General features: G+C 37.4%; 1 protein-coding gene across 1 annotated transcript in view; it reads right to left on the bottom strand.

The window, feature by feature from the left end:
• The window catches only part of slc9a8 (solute carrier family 9 member 8), a 67,888-nt gene that overhangs the window by 42,895 nt on the left and 3,024 nt on the right, over positions 1-21,969 (bottom strand). Inside the window, exons 2-10 of the mRNA XM_020512236.2 lie at positions 17,195-17,385; positions 14,818-14,898; positions 13,609-13,667; positions 12,359-12,442; positions 8,540-8,641; positions 5,777-5,811; positions 2,938-3,081; positions 2,470-2,608; positions 547-652 (exon numbers count right to left, since the gene is read on the bottom strand). Of these exons, the coding sequence (XP_020367825.2) occupies positions 547-652; positions 2,470-2,608; positions 2,938-3,081; positions 5,777-5,811; positions 8,540-8,641; positions 12,359-12,442; positions 13,609-13,667; positions 14,818-14,898; positions 17,195-17,385 (941 nt within the window). The remainder of the gene's footprint in view (positions 1-546; positions 653-2,469; positions 2,609-2,937; positions 3,082-5,776; positions 5,812-8,539; positions 8,642-12,358; positions 12,443-13,608; positions 13,668-14,817; positions 14,899-17,194; positions 17,386-21,969) is intronic.

Below are 21,969 nucleotides of genomic sequence, written 5' to 3'. Positions count from 1 at the left end.
CTGGGAAAACACATCCATAATAGCACCAGCCAAACAGATATATGCTAGGGAATTCCTGGAAGCCTCGTATTCCAACCAGAACTCCATCAACAAACGCATTGAACTGGACCTGATATACAAACCACTGAAAAACAGAACCGGAAGTGATGCCAACCACCTGAGCAAACCAAGCATATAAATAACAAGCAGGACAGAATACCAACACTTCACTGGAGGCGCACTGATCATGTTACCAAGCAGGGTGGTGAAACGTCTGCAATCAAACACACCGGCTCGGCGAGCAAGTCTACAACCCCAAATTCAGTAGAGTTTAATTTTTCAATATACAAAATTATATATCGCTTTAAAGTGCAATTATATACACATCTATAGATATGATCAGTCAAAGTATTGTTCACAAACTATGGGATATAAAATAAAATCTTATTAAGGAGTGAAATTTTGTTACTGTTTGGTAGTTTTCTCTGCAAAAACCTTCTATGTACTCATAATCAGGCAAAGATCAAGGAATGCTCTTCATACAAATTTAGTAGAACTGACACTTACCAGACAATTTTATACCTTCTGCAAGCCCATAAGGAAGATATGCAAAGATTATCATCATCCCAAACTCAAGTGATGGTGTCTTTCTGAGGTCTATGTGCTTTAATAGGTAAATACTTAAACATTAAGGAAAAACAAATACTCACTTATTCAAGCACACAAGTACAAGTAAAATTTCACACTGAGAATTGTATTTACTTTCACATTTTGCCACGTGAAATCTAAATGATTTACTTTTTTTTTATAAACAAGTTCTACTCAAATCTATTACTCTTTTCTGTGACATCTTATTCTGAAGCTCTATCTTATATAGACAGCCTAAGTATGCAACATTCACATGATGAACATATGCATCACAGATGTTGTACAAATACTAAGCTCCTGAATGTCTGTTAGGATAGTTTGAATGCCTAAGTTTAATACTACTCTTCAATATTTGACAAAATTTAACATACTTAATTTAAATGGGTTAATGCCTCTACTAAAATAACTGAATGGATATTCAACCAAATATTTTTAATAATCCTAAACAGCATCTTGCGATGACAATTTCAGGTAACATTCTGTACTGTTGTTCAATAATGGCACTTGGCATGGTAGGGAAAACGTGCAATATGGACCATAAAGATCTTGTACTTAAATATTTGTACTTTAACCTAGTCTTCTAGTGTCGGGCCAAAACATGGGTGGCAGGTGGCTCTTTGGTTAGCACTGCTGCCTCAAAGCGCCAGGGACCTGGGTTTGATTCCACCCTCGGGTGACTGTCTGTGTGGAGTTTGCACATTCTCCCAGTGTCTGCGTGGGTTTCCTCCAGGTGCTGCGGTTTCCTTCCACAGTCCAAAAATGTGCAGGCTAGGTGGATTGGCCATGCTAAATTACCCATAGTGCTCAGGGATGTGTACATTAGGTGGGATGCTCTAAGGTTCGGTGTGGACTTGTTGGGCCGAAGGGCCTGTTTCCACACTGTAGGGATTCTATGATCTATGATCTTCTTCTTCAAAAGGATACAACAATATTTTGATATTCTGCAGAAAAAGGAATAGATTTCTTCAGGGGTTTTGTTTAGAGTGTTCCATATACAGTCCTTTCTCTTATCAAGTTGTTTCTTTGGCAGTTTGGGCAAAGGCGAGGTGAAACAAGACCTGGGTGAAGTGGTGGAACAGTCGCTGAAGGCTAGCATGCAGGTGCAGCAGGTAGTGAGGAAAGCTAATGGCATGCTAGCCTTCCTAGCAAGAGGATTTCAGCATCAGAATAAGGATGACTTGCTGCAGTTATACAGGGCTTTGGTGAAGCCATACCTTGAGAATTGTGTGCAGTTTTAGTCTCCTTGTCTGAGGAACGCCATTCTTGCTTTTGAGGGAGTCCAGCAAAGGCTCACCAGACTGATTCCCTGAATGGCAGTACTGACATATGGGGAAGACTGGATCGACTAGGCTTGTATTCACTGCAATTCAGAAGAATGGGGAGGTGGGGGGGCGGTGGGGATCTCATAGAAACATATAAAATCCTGATGGGACTGGCCAGGCTAGATGTGGGAAGCATGTTTCTGCAGTTGGGGAAGTCCAGAACTAGGGGTCACAGTCTAAGAATAAGGGGTAAGCCATTCAGGACTGAGAATTGGAAGAATTTCTTCAATTAGAGTTGTAAACCTGTGGAATTCTCTCCCACAGGAAGCTGTTGGGGCCAGTTCACTAGATATATTCAAGGAGGAGCTGGACTTGGCCCTTGCAGCTCAAGGGATCAAAGGGTATGGGGAATAGGCAGGAATGGGATACTGAGATTGCATGATCAGCCATGATATTATTGAATGGGCCAAACGGCCTACTCCTGCACCTATTTTCTATGTTTCTTTTTCTTAAAAATATAAATGTTGAGAAACAATATAATCAACTATGTTAACATTCCCAAGTAAAACAAAAAGGATATCAATGCAGAGATGAGACCAGTGAGGGTTCCAAGTGCTGCAGATCCAAAAAACATCTTGAGGAAGTAGCCCAATGCTTGTAGGAAGGTTTGCCATCCACTTACATCGGGTGCATTCGCTCTGGCTAAACCTTCTGCCGTGCTGAAATCAGCATTTGAACATATCAGCAACAGAATGAAATCATTCACTGTTTGCATCACTTTGCATGCAGAATTGATATTATTCTTGGTCAGGTAAATAACGTATGCAATGCAGATCGGAAAGCAGGATCACCAGTAACAATATGATATTATGGAAATAAGGAAAGACTTTACCAAACAGATCATGAAATTATCTGACAACCGACATTCCATACTAATTATCTGCTAGATCAATACAGTATGATGTACAATTCAACTGCCAAATAAAATTGCACATACATTTAATGTAGAATAAGAAGGAGATATTCTTTCCTTAATTAAAAAACTTACTTTGTAAGGACTATGGAAACTGCATCATTAAGAATACTCTCTCCAAATACCAACATGTTCAGAACAGGATCCACATTCAGAGCATTAAAAATGGCAATTGTAGCGACTGGGTCAACAGCAGATATTAGGGAACCAAAAGCAAAACTACAAAACATGAACAATAATCACACAGGTAAGAAAGCATAACAAACTTTAATCATCCTTTATTTATAAATATTTCTTGCATAAGAAATCTTGATGCTAAATACTGAACACCATCTTTTAAATGACACCATATTTTCTAGCACAACAACAAAACTGAAAATGCTTATTAAAAGGCAAAAAGATAATCTGAGTGCTATTACAGAAAGTATTTGAATCATGACATTAAAATGTACACTTGTCTAAATTCTATTGGGTAATCTTTCAAAATGTCTTTTGTGCTTCGATTTAAAACTTCTTTCCCATGTCAGAGAGAAAGCATTAACTTACTTCACTTAAATAAGCTAAAGCCTTCCTAAAAGAGCCAAGAGTGGATCTTCAGCCAAATATATTGTGCAATCTTAATACAGTATTCCATGGTAATAATTTCAGTGCAACATTGTATTGTTGTTCGATACTGGTGTCTGGTGTGGTAGGAAAAACATGCAATATAGACCATACAGAATTTTGTGCTATACTGTAGCAGGTAAATAAAATTTGCACTTTAACCTAGTCTTTTAATGTCAGGCCAAAAAGATATAATTTATTTAGATTCTGCAGAAATAATAAGGGGTTTCTTAATGTAGTTGGTTAGACTATCCAATATACATCTAAATTGGTTGCAGAGATATTCCAAACCAGTGTAAGCTAACTGTGACAGCTCACAGTTGATGTGAATGATACTGCTGCAACTCAATTAATTGTTGCTGGGCAGAGAAGGGAAAAATGCCTGCCCGGAAGGAATGGGCTTCATTGCTGGATGCAGGTTTGAGGTATTATTTGGCCACTTTGTCATTCCAAGGTACCATCCTCTCATAAGAACAAGGTGTATATCCGATTAACAAAAGGTCAGATTCAGAACAAACATACATTCAAACATCAATACAGGAGGTGGAGAAGTGATGGCCTAGTAATATTATTGCTGCATTGTTAACCTTTAGTTAATCTAATGTTCTGGGGACCCATATTTGAATCCTGCCATAGTAGATAGTGGAATTTGAATTCAATAGAAATCTGGAATTAAGAGTCTAATGATGACCATGTTGATTGTCAGAGAAACCTATCTGGTTCACTAATGACCTTTAGGGAAGGAAACAGTGTCTGGCCAAATGTGACTCCAGGCCCACGGCAAAGTGGTTGACTCCTAGTTGCGTCCCTGGAAATTAGCGACGGGTAGTAAATGCTGGCCTTGCCAGCGCTGCCCACATCCCGCAAATGCATTAAAAAATTACAGGTAAGGAAACAGTATGCAAGCTTTCGTGTGTTTTATAAGGTGAAATTAGCTAGAACTGCATTCTATCCACTGGATGGGCAAAGCATGCAAGGAAGCTACAATTTTTCCCTCATACGGTTATAACTTGAGGGAGGCTATTGGAAAAAACAGTTCTCTCCAAACTTTACATGCACACTGTTGCAGGTCACATTTGACTGAAGTGTTTTAAAACAGCAATGGCTGGCATTTGACCACTGGGAAAACTAAGCCAATTAATTAAGCTGACCACATAATTTAGCCTACAAGATGTAGGTTTATTTATTCATATGTAAGCTTACTATCAGGATTATTCAGGAAAGACTTAAAATTTTCTGTGGCTATGAAATATTATGACTGCTAGACTTCATAAGTGATTATGTTTTAAAATATCTCTTTTAAGTTAAGGTAAGACAATGTGCTCTGGAATAGAGGGGTGATGTTAAAATGCATTGAATTCTGCTCGTCACAAGTCCATGTGATCTGGTTTCCATGAGGGCAGGGGCCGAGTTAATACCTATTGAGCAAAGTGCCACACGTAATACCTGAACACAAATGAGAAAACTGCTGTTCTTGCTGTGTACGAGTCTCAAAGGCAGTCAAACAAAAACAGATACTTGCTACACCAGATAGGAGAAAAGGACTGCTTTGTGATTAATCCTAAAGCAAAGTACTGCTGAGAACAGATCATCTGTTGAAGGAGAAAGGCTTGTTGCGGAAGTTCAAGACCAAAGAATCAATAGCGAATGTCTTGCTGCTTTAAGTCCATTCACGTATGCTCAGAAGATTGAGTGAAGAACAATTTGTTTAAAAGGGCTTCTAGGAGATTTACTCTGGCTGGGAACCAAGGTTGTAGAATCAGAGGGAGACATTTGCAACATTAAATACATGACTACCTTTCTGAGAAAGTGTTGTAAAGCAGAAGCACGATGTGGGGTTATTGGTTATGGTACGTTATTGGAAAATTTGTTTTCTGTAATTTACTGCATTAAGTGGCTACTAAACAATATTTAGACAATATTGATTTTAGTTTGGTTGTATTAACGTAAGTATTAATATGTGAAACCCTGTTATGCAATTATTTGCATTGGTCACTGGGAATTTTATATCTTTTGTTTAAAGTTATGGGTTTCCATGGGAATTAAGTGAAGCCAGAGGAAACAAATATTGTCAAAATTCTTGAATGTTTATAAGTTCTACAAAACCATTGCCAGATCAATAACTTCATACTCACTTCCCACATCTTGTAAGCAAAACGACATATCGTACTGACTTGTTTTGCAGATTTGTTTCCAAAATGCTTGCGTAGGCAATATTAGAGACTGAACACTATTTAAAATTCCAAGCTCTCAATTTCAAACATCAAAGTACATAATGTTCTATTTACAGAATAATTTGTAAAATAATTACCTGTCTGTCACTGTGAGTTTATAGATAACTTCAGCCTAAAATAAGAAAAAGAGTTAATGTTGAAACAAAGATCAGCAGCACAATTCTCTTTCCAAAGTCTAGAACTTGTGACTTCTTTGCTTCATCAAAATATGTGCAGTATCTATATTACAATGGGACTTTCAAGCTACATTTAGCTTTCCAAGGGGTTAGATTTTCAATAAAGCAATGTTGCTAGACAAGAATTAAAATTATATGTGGAGTGTCCAGTATCCAAAATGACTGAGTCACATGTCAGCCTGGCTTCGTGTGGCATTTATTTTTGATCCAATTTAACTCCATAACTTTAATAAATAATTGAAACTGACATTTAAAATATTTCCAGACTTCAGTGGCACTATAGTGGAAGAGTTCATTCTAGATAGTAGGGATGTTCAATTTCAGATCAGATAGACTTAGGTTGACGAAAAGATATGGTCCATGGTTTACTGAAAAGGACTATTGAGTTCACCCAGTTCAAATATCCTAAACAAATCACTGAATCATTACTGCTTCTAGAACAGTTTGTGTCCATAACAACATTGATTTCATTTCACAGGTTCATCATTAGAGCTGAACACTTTGTGACAGGCTGAAAATATAAAAGGGTACTACATGAATGCAATCTTTTTTTCTGAGGTGGGATTAAGCATTTCTGTAGAAGGTGAATGGAACGGCACAATGGCCCATGTCAAATCAGAGGATATTGCCAGTTCACTGAGAATATTTAGTCAGCAATTGTGTTCTGAAGTGAGTGACATAATTGAAATTGGACATTGTAGGATATAACTGTCTCACAATAACTGCTACATACTCTCACTCATTCCCAATTTCCTTTGAGGTTTGTCTAACATTTCTCTACCACCTGCAACATGGTGCATCCTCTCTACAATATAGCATTGGATTGCATATCATCATAACTTTGAAAGGTATTGCAGAGATGTAGCACTGGATACATTCTGACCTGTCGAAACAGCAGCACCTCACTTCACAAAGCAGGCTTTTGAAAAGATGTAACAGCAGAGCATTCAGAAATAATATGATTAAGCCAACTCAGTATGGCTTCATGAAAGGGAAATTGTGCCTGATAAAGTTCGTAGAATTCCTTGAGAAGGTAACAAGCAAGATAGATAAAATGGAAGCAGTGATTGGATTTTCAGATGGCATTTGATCAGGTTTTATACATTGGGCTACCTAATAAGACAAAAGCCCGCGATGTTGGACGCAGCATATCAAGATGGATAAAGGATTAGCTAACTAACAGAAGACAGAGTTAGGACAGCAGTACGTTTTCAGGATGGCAACCTGAAACTAGTGGAGTGCCACAGGAATCAGTGCTGGGGCTACAATTATATACAATATAAGTTAATGACTTGGAATGAGGAAAGGGAATGTCAAGTTTCCAATGACACAAATACAGATGGTAAGACAGGTGGTGAGGATAACACAGTCTGCAGAGGGATATTGACGGCTTAAACAAATGAGTAAAAACTTGGCAGATGGCACATAATGTGATGAACTGTGAGGTCAGGAAGAATAAAGAAGCTGAATATTAATTAAATGGAGAAAGTCTGCAGAAAGACACGGAAGAGAGAGATTTGGAAGTCCTTGTTCCATGAATCTCAAAAAGCTTGCATCTGAGTTTGGCAAATAATAGGGAATGATAAAAAGTAAAATGGAATTTTGACCTTTATTTCAAAAGGGAATGGAGTATAAGAGTAGGGATATTTTGCCAAATCTGTATACGGCATGAGTCAGACCACAACTAGAATTATAGAATCAGTGTGGAAACAGGTCATCCGCCCAATCGAGTCCAAACAGATCCTCCGAACAGCATCCACCTAGACCCACCCCCTATCATATCCCTATAATCCTGCATTTCTCATGGTTAATCCACCTTACCTGTGGACACTGTGGGCAATTTAGCATGGCCAATCCATCAAACCTGCACATCCTTGGACCACAGGAGGAAAGCTGAGCACCCATAGGAAACCCTATGGGTGAAGGGGAGAATGTGCAAACTCCACACAGATAGTCACCCAAGGTTGGAATCAATCCTGGGTCCCTGGCGCTGTGAGGCAGCAATGCTAACCACTGAGCCACCATGCTGTCCTGGGATACGATGGGCCCCTTATGCAAGGGAAGATATACTGGCATTAGACACAGAGGAAGAAGGTTCATTTGGCTGCTATGTGGAGAGACTATCTAATGAAGAGATATTGAGTAGATTATGCCTGTACTCGTTGGAATGTAGAAGAATTACAGGTGACCTTATTGAAACATACAAGATTCTTCACGGACATGACAGGGTAGAGCTGAAAGGTTGTTTCCTCTTGTGGGAGAGTCTAAGACCGGAGAATATAATCTCAGAGCAAGCTGTCACACATTTAAGACAGAGATGAAAATTCCTTACTGTGGAGGACTGTTGAGGCTGGGTCATTATGTATATTCACAGTTGAGTTAGACAGATTTTTAATCAGTAAGAGGCCAGGCAGCATCGGAGGAGTCCCTAGGGTCCGGACCCGAAACGTCAGCTTTCCTGTTCCTCTGATACTGCCTGGCCTGCTGTGTTCCTCCAGCTCCACACTTTGTTATCTCCGACTCCAGCATCTGCAGCTCTTGCTATTGCAGTCTGGGTCAGAGTAGCTATATGCAGTTCCATGGAATTCTTACTGCAAGCACAAATTCATGCGGCGGATTAACATTTAACCATGACTATACATTTATATTGCAGTAAATACTCACCTTACCGAGAAAGTAAACACCACCACCTACAATGAAAGCTGATATCGCTGTGCCAAACACAGCAAAAAGTGTAATGGATCCAATATTTTGGAAGAAGTTACCCTGTAAATAAAAACAGTTACCAATAAATTCAACTGTAATATAATTCATCATATTTTTTGAACTTTGGAATTGTATTACAAATAATACCATTTCCAAAATTCTCTCTTCTTCCAGAAGCAGCTTGTCCAATTGCCACTTGTCTAGTGAGACCTGGTGACGAATGTTGGGAAGGTATTGCAAAGTGGGAATCGCAGCAGAATCACATCCTGTTTTATTCCCATTCACCCACTTCTGCCAGTGCACGTCAAACGGCAGGCAAACAAATGAAGGTTATTTGTCACTTTGGTATCGCTAATCTCAAATCATGCAGTTGCGTACAATAGTATTGGACAATGAGTTTCTAACATTGAACAATACATTCCCCAATTTGGGGATGGGAGGGAAGACACCTAACAGTGTACTTGATACCATATTAAAAATGATCTATGAAACACACATGTATTGCTTTTCTGATTTTCCTGCACCATTAAGCTTTTGAAACTGAAAATTCAGTGTCTTTTTTTCTACCACAGTAAAGAGATTGAATGATAATGTTCGCATCCTGCATTTTATGTTCCCACCTCAAAAGTGTAACTTGACCCTCATCCTTTGCAACTCATGCTCAATTTCTGAGCTCCCTTGTCCCCCAAGAAGGCTGAATGCTTCCCAACTCTGTACATAATTCTGCCAAATCCCACTGCTCAAATGTCTTAGTTTGACTTCTACTTCGGTAGGAGTACTAAAAACATCTTGGCCAAAATCACAAACATCAGTCTCTGTGCTTTTGGACATGTTTTAATATGCCTCTTTGATTTTTTTCTCAGCTTAAGTGTCCATATTATCCACACTGTAGTCCATCTCTGTGGATCATCTTCACATGGTACTAGCCATGCCTGTTCTATTATGGTGAATAAATATTGAACAGAAAAGTTTACTTCCTAGTCCATCATGAGTGTTGCCAAAGAATCTAAGAGGACTCCATCCTTCTCATCTACATGTCAATGACATCATTTAAAGCTTCCCAATGTATAACTAGCTCTAGCCTGACAATTTTCTAACTGAATAAAAGCTCCGCTCTTGCCTCTTCTGCCACTCCTTATTACAACTGGAACATCTCCATGATCTTCCAGAAATTATGCTACTTCTTTGATACAACTCCAACAGCCTACTGTGGGAAACTGATACAGAAAAGTGCCAGTTTCCTGCTTGACCTATCACTAAAGAAATTTTCCATTTGAATTGAGGGGAAAGATAGAATACATCTACCTTAAAATATTTCATCCCATTTATTACTGCGGGGGTGACCCGTACCTGACTATACTAGGCGGCCCATTCCTGCTTACAAAACAGCAGACAGAATCTAAGCAAAACTAAACAGCCTGCTCACACAGTGAAACATAATGGTACTTTTGAACAGAACTACTCCGACATCAGTAAAGGGGCCCTGCAAGCAATCATTTGAGGTAGTTCTGATAAGAGGATGCCTAAGGATAGACAAGTGATGAGTTCCAGCTTCAATAGAGAAAGGATGATTGACTCAGTAAATGAATAACACCAGGTGTGAGTCTCAGCCCATGAACCAGCCAGATTAACTCCCTAAGCAACTGCAAAGACAACATCTAAAGTTGGTTTGTAGTAAATAGTTGTTTCTTTGAAGCTATTCACAATATTAAAAAATAGGTTCTAGTTAAAGATTCTTCAGACAATCATAGAAGTAGTTTTCAATACAAAGGACAGTTACACATGTAATCAAAGTATAATACAAGCATTAGGGAAAACAACACTTAAACCTAGATGTGAAAGTTAATTAGTCTTAGGAAACACCTTCTCTTATGCCCCAAACAGAATAGATTGTTCACAGCCCATTAATTATGAAGTGCTAACAGTAGAAGTGTCGGTATAATTTTATACTTTATAACAGAAATTAACCTTATAGCAATTAGTTAAAATGAACTGCCATTCGTACTTTTACATTTATATTTGGGACAGTGAGAAACATAAAAGGAATAACCAAGTATGATAAAGATAAGCACATGAAAACAATTCAAGCTGTCCTTACAGATAAGCAAGCCTGAGACAGATCCGGAGGAGTATAACCAGTAATTATGGAATGTGCATGAATAGGATGCATAGAAAAATTCCAAGGCCTAGGAACTACAATGTCTGGTAAACACCACAAAAGCCTGGGAACCTGGGACTGTCCATAGTAATGCCCATCATTGATTTGGTGTCCCACGGGATCGGGTGTGTGGATTACGGGGGAAGGTTAGTGTCCATGCTGTATTTGGTTACTGTAACACAAAATGTATAAAAATGCTGTACTTCATTGTAAAGATCAGAGTGTGTCACTGATCTCTCTTCCGATCTGAACCAAAGGTTAAGGGAATAATTGAGTTCTCACGTCGAGGCCAGATTCGGGGAAGATCTTTTGGCCTTCTCCCTGCATCAACTGGTTTTTGCTTGAAAAGAAGTCTTCCATTTACCTGAATACTGCCTGCCTCCTTAGTCTTTGTCACTGGTTGAGGGGTACACTCCTACACTTACCCTTAATTTGAGCCCCAATAAACTCTAACCGCTAGGTATGCCATCCCAGAGTGCAGATTGCCACATTGATATTTCCTGAATTATGCTGCTGCTAAATAGTGATGAATTACAATGATATGTTAGTTTCAGAAAAATATTACAAAGCTCTCCTTTTTGCTTAGATTTGCCTTTCCCTGATTTACAATTTCAAAAAGAACACTAACAACTATGCCTGCAGTTTATTTCTTAACCCATGTCTGTTGGAAAGAAAAGCTCCACTTCCAAACAGCTTTAAAACACTATACAGGTATTTGGACACTAAATGAACCAAGGGATGTGGGGAGGGGCCAGATAACTAATCCACCACAGTTGAGTGAATGGTTAGACTCAGATGTACTATCTTTTCAGGCACTTTGTAAAATATGAAATCTGTTTATAGGAAGCACAAAATAGCAATCACAAGTATTTAGCCAAGAACAGAACCCAAAACGGAGCTACCTTTCTATCAGCCAATTATGTTGATTCCCAAATTGAAGGCATTTTTGTAGTTTTGCAAGTACAGCAAACCTTTAATAACCAGTACCTATGGGGCCATAGGTCAATGTAAAAACACACACTAAATAATAGAAATGTTGTGCAGGTAGTATACATAATCGCTGTTATATTTTATTTACAAAATAAATCACTTGATTAGTAATAATGCAACCTTGCCCTAAATTAAAACAAAACTTACCTGCAAACAGCTTTCTCACTCATCTTCAACGGACTACTTGGAGATCACGGAGTTTGCGATAATACAGTAAACATCTGGTATTTCATGTATATAATTCTTGCAGGTTTAATTGAGAGTGCAGGTTTATAAGGTGCCGGTTAAAACAAAGTTTGCTGTACTATATTTGAAACAATTAACAGTTAAGCAAATGTACATCTGAAGATGTAGAATTAATAAAATGGGAGCCAGGAGGCAGAAATGGGGGGGAAATAAAAACAGCCTTGATTCAAGATAAAACATTCAGAATACATTCACTCCCAAATTACCTAAGTTTACAGCGGATTTAACATAATGCAAAAACAAACATCCACAAGACTAACACCATGTAAAATAAGACTTTTTTTGGTTGGAGAGGTAGCAAAATGGTTCAAAAATATCTCACAAAATAAAGTATCGCACAATCATTCCCTTACAGTTTCTCACTTCTTTAATGCCTCACCTACCTTGTGTAATGAATATCCAGATTCAAATATAATAGGTGGAAGCAACAAAAGAAAGAACATGTTTGGTCGAAACATTTCTTCTTCCTGAGCAGGAAGGAAATCAAAAACAATGACTAGCAATCAATGGCCCTTTAATTCCCCATACAGCAGAGTATGACTGGAAGTTCTTGAGACCAAGGTCTACTGAGCAGCCATTAGGTTCTTGGTCCACTAACTTAAAATTCTTCCAGCTCTATTACACATATCATTTACAAAAGTGAATTAAGGTAACAGGAAATATAAACACTGCAGAAATTTGTATAGCTACTGACTAGTTATATCACACTACCATCATCATACCTTGGGATGTCTGCCTACAATAAAAAGTGTTACAGAAGTGTAAGTTGTGCTTGTTAATCACCTCTTGCATTTTGCTTATTTCCTTAATAGTTAAATATTAGAATCTGTATTAGATTAGTAAGAATGAACAAGACTCAAGTTTCTTCACTACATCTATCACTGTCAAATCAGAAGGAAAGACTACGCATACATACAAACACAAGTCTACAAAATTTGAAATCTGAGCCAATGGCATATCGGAATTAGAGTGATGGGACAAGACATCATCCCTTTTCAAAATGTTAAAGACATACAGTAAATTAATTGTTTCATATCAAAACTTTCTCAGAACAAAGATATTTCCAGGCAAAAAAATGGAGTCCAAGTTCAACAGCAGAAGGAGCATTCAAAAACCCAAGTATCCCATGTACAAGTTTCAAAAACCATCTGCTCCACCAATGGCAGTGTTATTTAGGCACCACAACTTGAGTGGAAGAAAGGCTATGAAGGATCATCTAAGCAAAGTGATAAGACTCCACTACAATAAGGTAAAAACCAAAACTCCCAAGTTGTACCTCTAAAGCAGAAAGAATTTGCTAACAGGAACTAATACAAAAGCCAAAACCTCAAGCAACAATTAAGCATCGGTGTCAAAAACATTTTCTTTAGGTACCTTTAATACTGAAGAATTTTTTTTTGACAAGGATAACTTGAATAATTCATTTTAAGCCCTACATACTGATCAAACTGAGGAACACAAATGGTGATTGCAAGTAGCTTCCACAAAACTGACTGAGCAATTTGCTTGGTTAACATTGGCATAAGGTTTCTAAGGATAATATAAAACTTCAATTTGGTGATTTTCATGTGATACTAATCATTACCACCCATTTGATACATTTTGATCTGTAACTTAACAGTTAGAAACCTACCTTCCAATTGGCCCAGTGCTGTGATTCAATAATTTTAATCACAGCTCCCATTAAGATCCCTGGGGAGAAAAAGAATGGTAAAAATACACTGGCATTATTTCAAAAGCAATCTTCTCTCAAATAAATGAACAAGGTGACTCTAACTTGGATATCAGGTCATTACACATACATTAAAAATACCCCTCTTCCTGGAACTTCTGGCACTCTTGGTATATCTATATGAAATGGATTGTAGTGGTCTAAGAAGTCAAGTCACCACCACCACCACCTTCTCAGGAATAAACAGGGTTGGACAATGAATGTTGGCCCAGCCAGTGATGCTCCATCCCGTGAGTGAATATAAGATAAATAGCCAAGACATATCAAGACGTTATATATGCATGTTAATTCTTAATTCTTATGGCTAAAACAACCCATTTGTCGCAGTGTTTATTTGGCAGACCATTCTTTGACTTCTTGGTAAAAATTCTTTAGAATATACACATATTGTTAGTCTAATCCAGTCATCATTATACTCCCACTGGATACAAGAAACCTCATGGATGTCTACTCTGTATTTAGAGACTGGTGCTCTGGGCTTTAGATGGTGTGCATTATCCTACCAGATGTCAATCCAGTGTAACTAAAATGGTTTAACATTTCAGGTCATGGACCATTTGTCTGAAATCAATTTGGTTCCTGTATGCACAGATTATGTCTGACCTAGTGCATATTCCCAGCACTTTCTGCTTTTATTTCAGGTTTCCAACATTTGTAGTGTTGTGCTTTTATAGTTGTAAAAAGTATATTGAGGAGACCAAATCTGTAGTTCTGCTATAAAGTACAGACTTCTTTGTCCTTCTCCTGAATACCATGTTGAAAACTTTAGTGAAGAGGTCATGCCTTATTCAAATGAGTGTCAAAGTCTTCATTTTGTTTCCTTCACATGAAGGCCCACTCATTTTGATGGTTTTTAGTATTAACGAAATGCTCCTATTACATAGACAGTGCAATTTCAAAGAATAATTGGCATTTGGTTCAGGCAGCATGGGATTCAAAGTTAAAGATGTCCAAGTCAAGAAATGTGAATACCAAATATATCTGTAGTGTACATTGTAAGCTCTGATAACTTACACTAACAGGTTCCCTGTAGTTATATACAGCTAATCCCATTATAAAATGGAAGATGATATGCTTCAGTGGATTGAGTGAAATTGACTTTTTACTTACCTAATGACACAACTGCCACACTTTCTGGTAGAAAATGCAGTTTATATTTAATTAGCAGTCGCACCAATATGATGCAAATAGCTGTGAAATTAAAAATAAAAATCTCAGATATGCATAAATAATATTGCTACAAAGTCATGGAGGGAGAGTTATATTGTTGAATATTACTTTAATAAAATATAACCAAAATTATATAATGCAAAATTCAAACTCACAGCAATAAAAGAGTAAAAAATCTTTGAGGGCAAAAGCCAAACTCTGGTTGCTATATAGTAAATTTATTTTAAAAATTAACTCAATTTTTAAAACACAGTAATTAAGCACATCAATTTTTAATAGGTTCATATAATATTCTCTGCTTAGAAGCAGCCTTCAGACAAGAAGTAATTTTTCTCACTATTTTAATACTTAGATATTTTTGAAATATGCTGGAAATAATATGAATAGAGGTCATAATTTTCTCAAATCTGCAAATATTAAGATTGAGTTCTGACTAGATATACAAAACAACCTGACAACAGAACATGGCTGGGGAAATCAGAAATATAGCACATAACTCTTATCAAGTTACAAATTCAGTTAAATGTTGATTATTGCACAAGTCTTGCTCAATTTCTCAAGATAATTTAATTAAAAAAATTTAGATTACAAAAAAATTAAATGAATGTAAAAGGCTTTAGTACAAATTTGAGATAATGTTCCAATATATCTAGTAACACAGTATGCATACTGAAATAGAACATATTTCATAATTTTTAAAGCGGAAGAATAACACTCCTTTAAGTTATGCAAATATTTCTGAATAAGCATTTCTTTCTCATCATACTTACTACATCTGGGACTGAACAATCAACACACTGTTCAATGCTGCATTGCCTTTCAGTAAACAGTACGTCGTTAACACACCTGGCATTCACTGATTGCAATAGATCACATTATGTAAACATATGATATAGAAATATGAGACCTATTGTTATTTCAATTGCTTGTTTGAGTTTTAACTTTAAGTATGAATTACCTCATTTTTAAATTTATTGAGAAAATATACACATGATAAAGATTCAAGAAATTTTATACTACACAACAGATAAATTTCAACAAGCGTAATCAAATTTTCCTTCTCAGACTAGAGTTAAACTTTTTTTTTTAAATAAAGGGATTAATAATTTTAAGGGATGTGGGCATTGGTAGCTAAGTTAGTATTTACTGCCCCATCCCAACCGTCTTTGGAAAATGGTTGAGGTGCCTTCTTGAACTACTCCAGTCAATATGGTATAACTACATGCACCACGCTGTTAGGATGGGAAGATAAGAATAATTATCATCCTAAATTAAGTTTAAAGGAAAAAAAAGTCAATTTAAGTAGCAACTTGTGACCGTAGGATTTTCCAAAGTTGTTTCTTCAGACAGTTAATAAGTTACTTTAAATGTACTTGCTGTTGTAATTTAGGAAACTGGATAGCCAATTGTGTGCACAAACTATCGTAAAACAATGATGCAATAAATACTTAATAATCTTTTATTTGTGATGTTGACAGATGATACAAATACTTAATAGGGCATCAAGGATAATCCCACTGCTGTTCTTAGGTTAATCTGAGAGATCCTTCCCATCATCTGAGCTAGTTTGCAGTGTATCATTTTGTTATGTAGTACTATTTGACAACCTGAAGTTAGTAAAATAGCAAAACTGCTTCAAAATGATTGGTTCCTTATTTTTGGAGTTGATTACAATACAAACACTTGACACTTACACACGTTGGTATTGGTTTGACATCTCAACTGAAAGATGGCATTTTTGATTATAGCACTGATTGTCAGTAAAGGATTGCTCTGCTCAAATCTTTGAATGGTGTTTGAACACACTACCTTCCGAATGAGAGGTTAGAGGGCTGGCACAAAGAAATTTTATGCAAAAAATTAAGTTACTTAGAGGTACAAAGCTAATGCGGCAATTCTCAAAATGTAATCCGCCACAAAAGGCACTTAAAACAGTATTTGTAAATACCATCTTTTTTTTCTAAAAGTTGTTTGTTTCTCTAAACAGTTGCATTGAAAAACAGAAAATAATATCATTTATCCACTGATATGATTTTCAGTATGCATCATTTTGCTTTTTGCATCAAACCTCTTAATTTAAAAAAAAGGGGAAGATGAGAATAGACTAAAAGCAGCTCCAAGAAGACAATTTATCGTTCTATAATTATAGAAGTAAAATTACGCTGGCGTAGGAGAACTTAGTTACTAAACATAAACAATTGCTTCAGCATTATTTCGAGCAAGGACAGAAAAGGCCAGTGGAATTACCAGGAGCAGCCAATTGTTTAGATGGCCTCCAAGTATATATGAAATGAAAATTCTGAATACAGTGACATACCTAATATAAGCAGACTAAAGAATATAGTCATTCCACTTGACTGTTCTTCTTGTTGTGCTTCAACCCCTGTCTGCAGAGGCAATATAGGTTTTGGCGGAGTTGATGGAACCAGTATTGGAGTAGTAACGGTTGTAATGGTAATTGAGGTGGCCTGCAATGTGTCATTTTGCTCTGTGGTATTACTCGGCAACCTGAAATTAGCAAAATAACAACATGTTTTTAAAAAAAAGGCTCCTTCTTTTTGGAGTTGATTACAATTCAAAATAAACAAACAAACAAACAGTCACTTATACAAGTTGGATATTTATCCAAACATTTGCACTCAAATTAATTACTCCCAACCCAGCCTCCTTTCTCTATTTCTGTATTCTCCTTCAGAGGCAGAAAACTCAGAGATATCTACACTCATCTATTTTTGACCCAGCTATTAATTCTTCCACCAATGATGACAGTGTTTTCCACTATCTGGACGAAGGGTTAGACTGTAGTGGTTGTGAGGTGGAGGCAGTTTGAGGCATTGCTTGACTCAGAAACCACTATAGATCAATAATCACAGAGTCGAAGAGAAAATAGGACTTGGTATTGTACTCTTTGGTTTACTGGCTTTAAGCTCGGGAATTCACTCCTAAAATAGTTTGCTTCTTTTCTCCTTAAAGTGGTTTAAAACTTCTGATTTGCCAGTTAGCCTGAAAGAATCATTGTCTATTCAATTCCCAATACCATTTGGTCAAAATATTGACAGGGAGGAAAAGGTGACCAGAAGATCTTAATATAATTTTCCATTATCTGATACAAGCCCAACAGGTCAAATGTTGTACTCCAGATCTACTAAATGTCTACTTTTTAAAACTTAACTGTTTGCATTTAACTTTCATGCAATGGGAGTATTCTAACTGCGACGTGATTATGAAGATATCAAAAGTGAAAATTAACATTTGGTACTTTGGCACTGCAAACACCGTAGTTAGTTTCAATGACTACAAATTGGAAACTACCTGGTGAATAATAAAATCAATCAGGATCTGCAAAATCATTTTTATAATCTAATTAATACAAGTGAAAGCTTCAAATATTCTTGTATGCCCACTTCAAAACAGCCGAAAAGAAAACACTTCCCATGAGATATATAATTTACAAGTTTGCTCAATTTCATCTACACTGGGAAGATTTTTGTAAAAATACAACTCTTTGCATTGTATATTAGTGTAGCAGGAATGTCGAAATAATTTTTCTGGAAAAGATGTGAAAATAATGTGCATGCATGCAAGACCAATACAGAAGGACATCCAATACATTCAAACAAGAAAACTCAAGGACAAGAGTCTTTCCCAATTTTTCTATACATTAAAACTTTTGCTACAACTTCTTTTTGGTAAATGTAACTATCTAAGAGGAAATACAATTGATGCTTCAATACCCTTACACTTTATTATCCATATGAAAATTCTTTCAGGGTATATTGTTCATTTGTTTAAAAATAAAACTATAAAAGAAGAAGAAAGTAAATTGTCTTGTCAGAGATCTAATTTAAAATATGTATTTAAAACTGTTCCAAAGCATTAAAATAATCAGTTAGCAAGTCCCATCCTGAGTAACAATCTTTCCCACACAAAACCCTGTTAAAAGTTCTCATCAAGAAGGGCACAAATGAGTTCAGGAATCAATTTGCTCTGCATGTGATGAATTGTAGCCTTTTCCCCTAATACATCCAACTGTAATATTGAGGCAAGGGTGATTTTCATTGCTCATATCACTGTCTTTTCATCAAAATTTTGGAAGAGCAGATTTCGTCAAGAAATGTCTGCCTGGTCAATAATCTCTAAACTCCTAAAAAAAAATCTGCTTTGCTAAGACAGTACTAGGTGAAACATCAATTAAAAAGGGTATCGCTGTCAACCAAAGTCATTTTGGAGAATTTCATGAATGTGGTGACTGGATGATTCCAAGCCTCAACTTTTGACTGTCGCAGAAAGCAAAGACTGAACATTGCAACATATCTCACTTCTGTTTTGAGGTCAGAACAACAATAATTAGGAGACAGATGTATGATCTGCAAGGGTAATAAAGTATCAAATCTATCTCATTTTATAAACAGTTTAAGGATAAAGAATTTTACATCAATAATTCAGTAATGGTGTTAAAGCATGGGATTTGATTGACAAAACTCTAGCTCTCGATGGTTTTTACCCAAAGAACTCAAAAAGAAGTAGGTGAGAAAATTGGAGATCTGATTTTTATCATTTTCCAATGTTCTCTCAATTCAGGAACTCAGCCTTTAGATTGCAAAGCTGTAAGGGATAAATTTAGAAACTAGACTCGTCAGTTTAAAATCAGTTACGGGAAATTACAGGAAACTATCATCGGAAACAATTAAGTATGCTGTTATATAAATGTGAATATATCAATAAGGCCAGTGTTGATTTCTGAATGGTAGATCCTGTCTGAATAACCAAATTGAATGTTTTGAGGTCACTAGTGTAATGGATAGGGATACGAATGAATGTTGTCTGAATGGACTTCAGGAAAATATCTTAAGAATCAGTATAAGAGATTCAGAAAATTGGAAAAGACAGATTTTTTGTTTTTACTTATTCAGGATTGAGATAGCTGGACCAGCATTTGTTACTGATCCAACAGAAGAAAGTGGTGAGCTGCCTTCTTGAACAGCTGCAGATCAAGGGACATCAGTGATATTAGAAAGGGAAGTCCAGGATTTTGACCAAGTGACTGTGTATTGTTCGAGGTCAGGATGGCCTACGGCTTGGAGGGAATTTGCAAGTGGTAGCATTATCATGTACCTGTTCAGATGGTTGAAGACAGGTTTGGAAGGTGCCATTGGAGAAATTCTGGTAAATTACTTCTGTGCATCTTGGGGACGGCACACACTGCTGCCACTGTGTTGATGGAGAAAATATGATTGTTTAAGGTAGTGAATGAGGGTCCTCTCAACCACCCTGTTTGGCGTCCAGTTTGTGTTGCTCGAGCTGTACTCATCCAGTAAAATAGACAGTATTCCATCATACACCTTTCTGAGGAAGGGTCACCAGACCCGAAACGTTAACTCTGTTTACTTCACAGATGCTGCCAGACCTGCTGAGCTTTTCCAGCAACTTTGTTTTTGTTTCCGATTTACAGTATCTGCAGTTCTTTCGATTTTTTAATTTAGTATTCCGTCATACATCTGATTTGTGTCCTGTAGACGGTAGACATGCACTGGGGAGACAACAAGTTACTTACTTGGCACGGAATTCTTACCCTCTGACCTGTTCTTGAAACCACACTATTTATGTGGCTTACACAGATCAGTTTTGGGTCAATCATAATCTTTAGGCTAGCGATAGTGGGGCATTTAATGATGATAATACCACTGATGGTCAAGGGTGATGGTTACATTCTTTCTTGTTAGAGATGGCCATTACCTGACCTTTACGCACGTTATTTACCACTTGTCAGCAGAAGCCCAGATGTCACCCAGGTCTTGCTGTAGGTGGACATGGACTGCTTCAGTATCTAGGCTGTGGCGAATAGTACCAAGTTTGTGAAATCAGTGACCATTCCACTTCTAACCTTATGTATTGGGAGGTCACTGACAAAGCAGCTGAAAATTATTGGGCCTAGGACATTGCCCTGAAGAACACCTACAGTCAGGTGTTGGGCTAAGATGATTGATCTTAACAATTACAACTATCTTCCCTCGAGCCAGGTGCGACTCCAAACAGTGGCGAATTCCCCCCCACCCCCCGACTCCCACTGAATCTACTTTTGCTAGGACTCCTTGCTGTCAGATTCAGTCAAATGCTTATGTCAAAGGCAGTCACTCTCAATTGAACTGTGCAGCTTAGAACTTTTGTTCATATTTGGACCGTTGCTGTCACGATACCAGGAGCCAAGCAGCCCTGACAGAACACAAACTTAGTGTCAGTGTGCAGGTTATTTGTTTCCAACTGACATTTGATAGTACTGTCAACAACTCCTTTCATCACTTTACTGACAATCGAGAATAGACTGAAAAGGTGGTAACTGAGCAGGTTGCGTCTGTCCTGCTTTTAGTGCTCAAGACAGACCAAGGAAATTTTCCACAATGTCAGATAGAGGCCAGTATTGTAGTTGCACTGGAACAGCTTGGCTAGGGGGCATTGCCAATTCTCAAACACATCTTCAGTACTATTGCTGGAATGTTGTCAGGGCCTTGGGCCTTCGCAGTATCCAGTGTTTTCAGCTATTTCTTGATGTCACATGGAGTGATTTGAACTGGTTGAAGGCAGACATCTGTGATGCTGGAGACCACAGGAAGAGGCTGGCATTTTTGACTGATAATAGATGCAAATACTTCAGCCTTGTCCTTGCACTGATGTTCTGGGCTCCACCGTCATAGGGGATGTCTGTGTGGCCTCCTCCTGTTGATGGTTTAATTGTCCAGCACCATTCAAAACTCAAGGTGGCAGGACTGCAGAGCTTTGATCTGATCTGTGTGTTGTGGGATGATTTGGCTGTCTCTACCAGTTGCTATTTCCTTCTTCTGTCATGCAAGTAGCTTCTGTGGGCTGGTATCTCCATTTTAGGTACACTTTCTTCTTTTTCTGCATGTCTCTGGCACTTTTCATTGAATGAGGGTTGATCTTCCAACTTGATGTTAGCAGTAGAGTGGGATATATGCCGGTCCAGAAGGTTACAGCTTATTGTTGAATACAATTCTGCTGCTGCTGATGGCCCACAAAATCACAGATGCCCAACTGAGTTGCTAGGTCTGTTTGAAGTCTGTCCCATTTGGCACT

The sequence above is a fragment of the Rhincodon typus genome, chromosome 19 (genome assembly GCF_021869965.1).
Source record: "Rhincodon typus isolate 14 chromosome 19, sRhiTyp1.1, whole genome shotgun sequence".
Taxonomy (NCBI): Eukaryota; Metazoa; Chordata; class Chondrichthyes; order Orectolobiformes; family Rhincodontidae; genus Rhincodon; species Rhincodon typus.
Note: the sequence above shows the minus strand (reverse complement) of the source record. Positions and strands in the feature narration are given on the sequence as shown.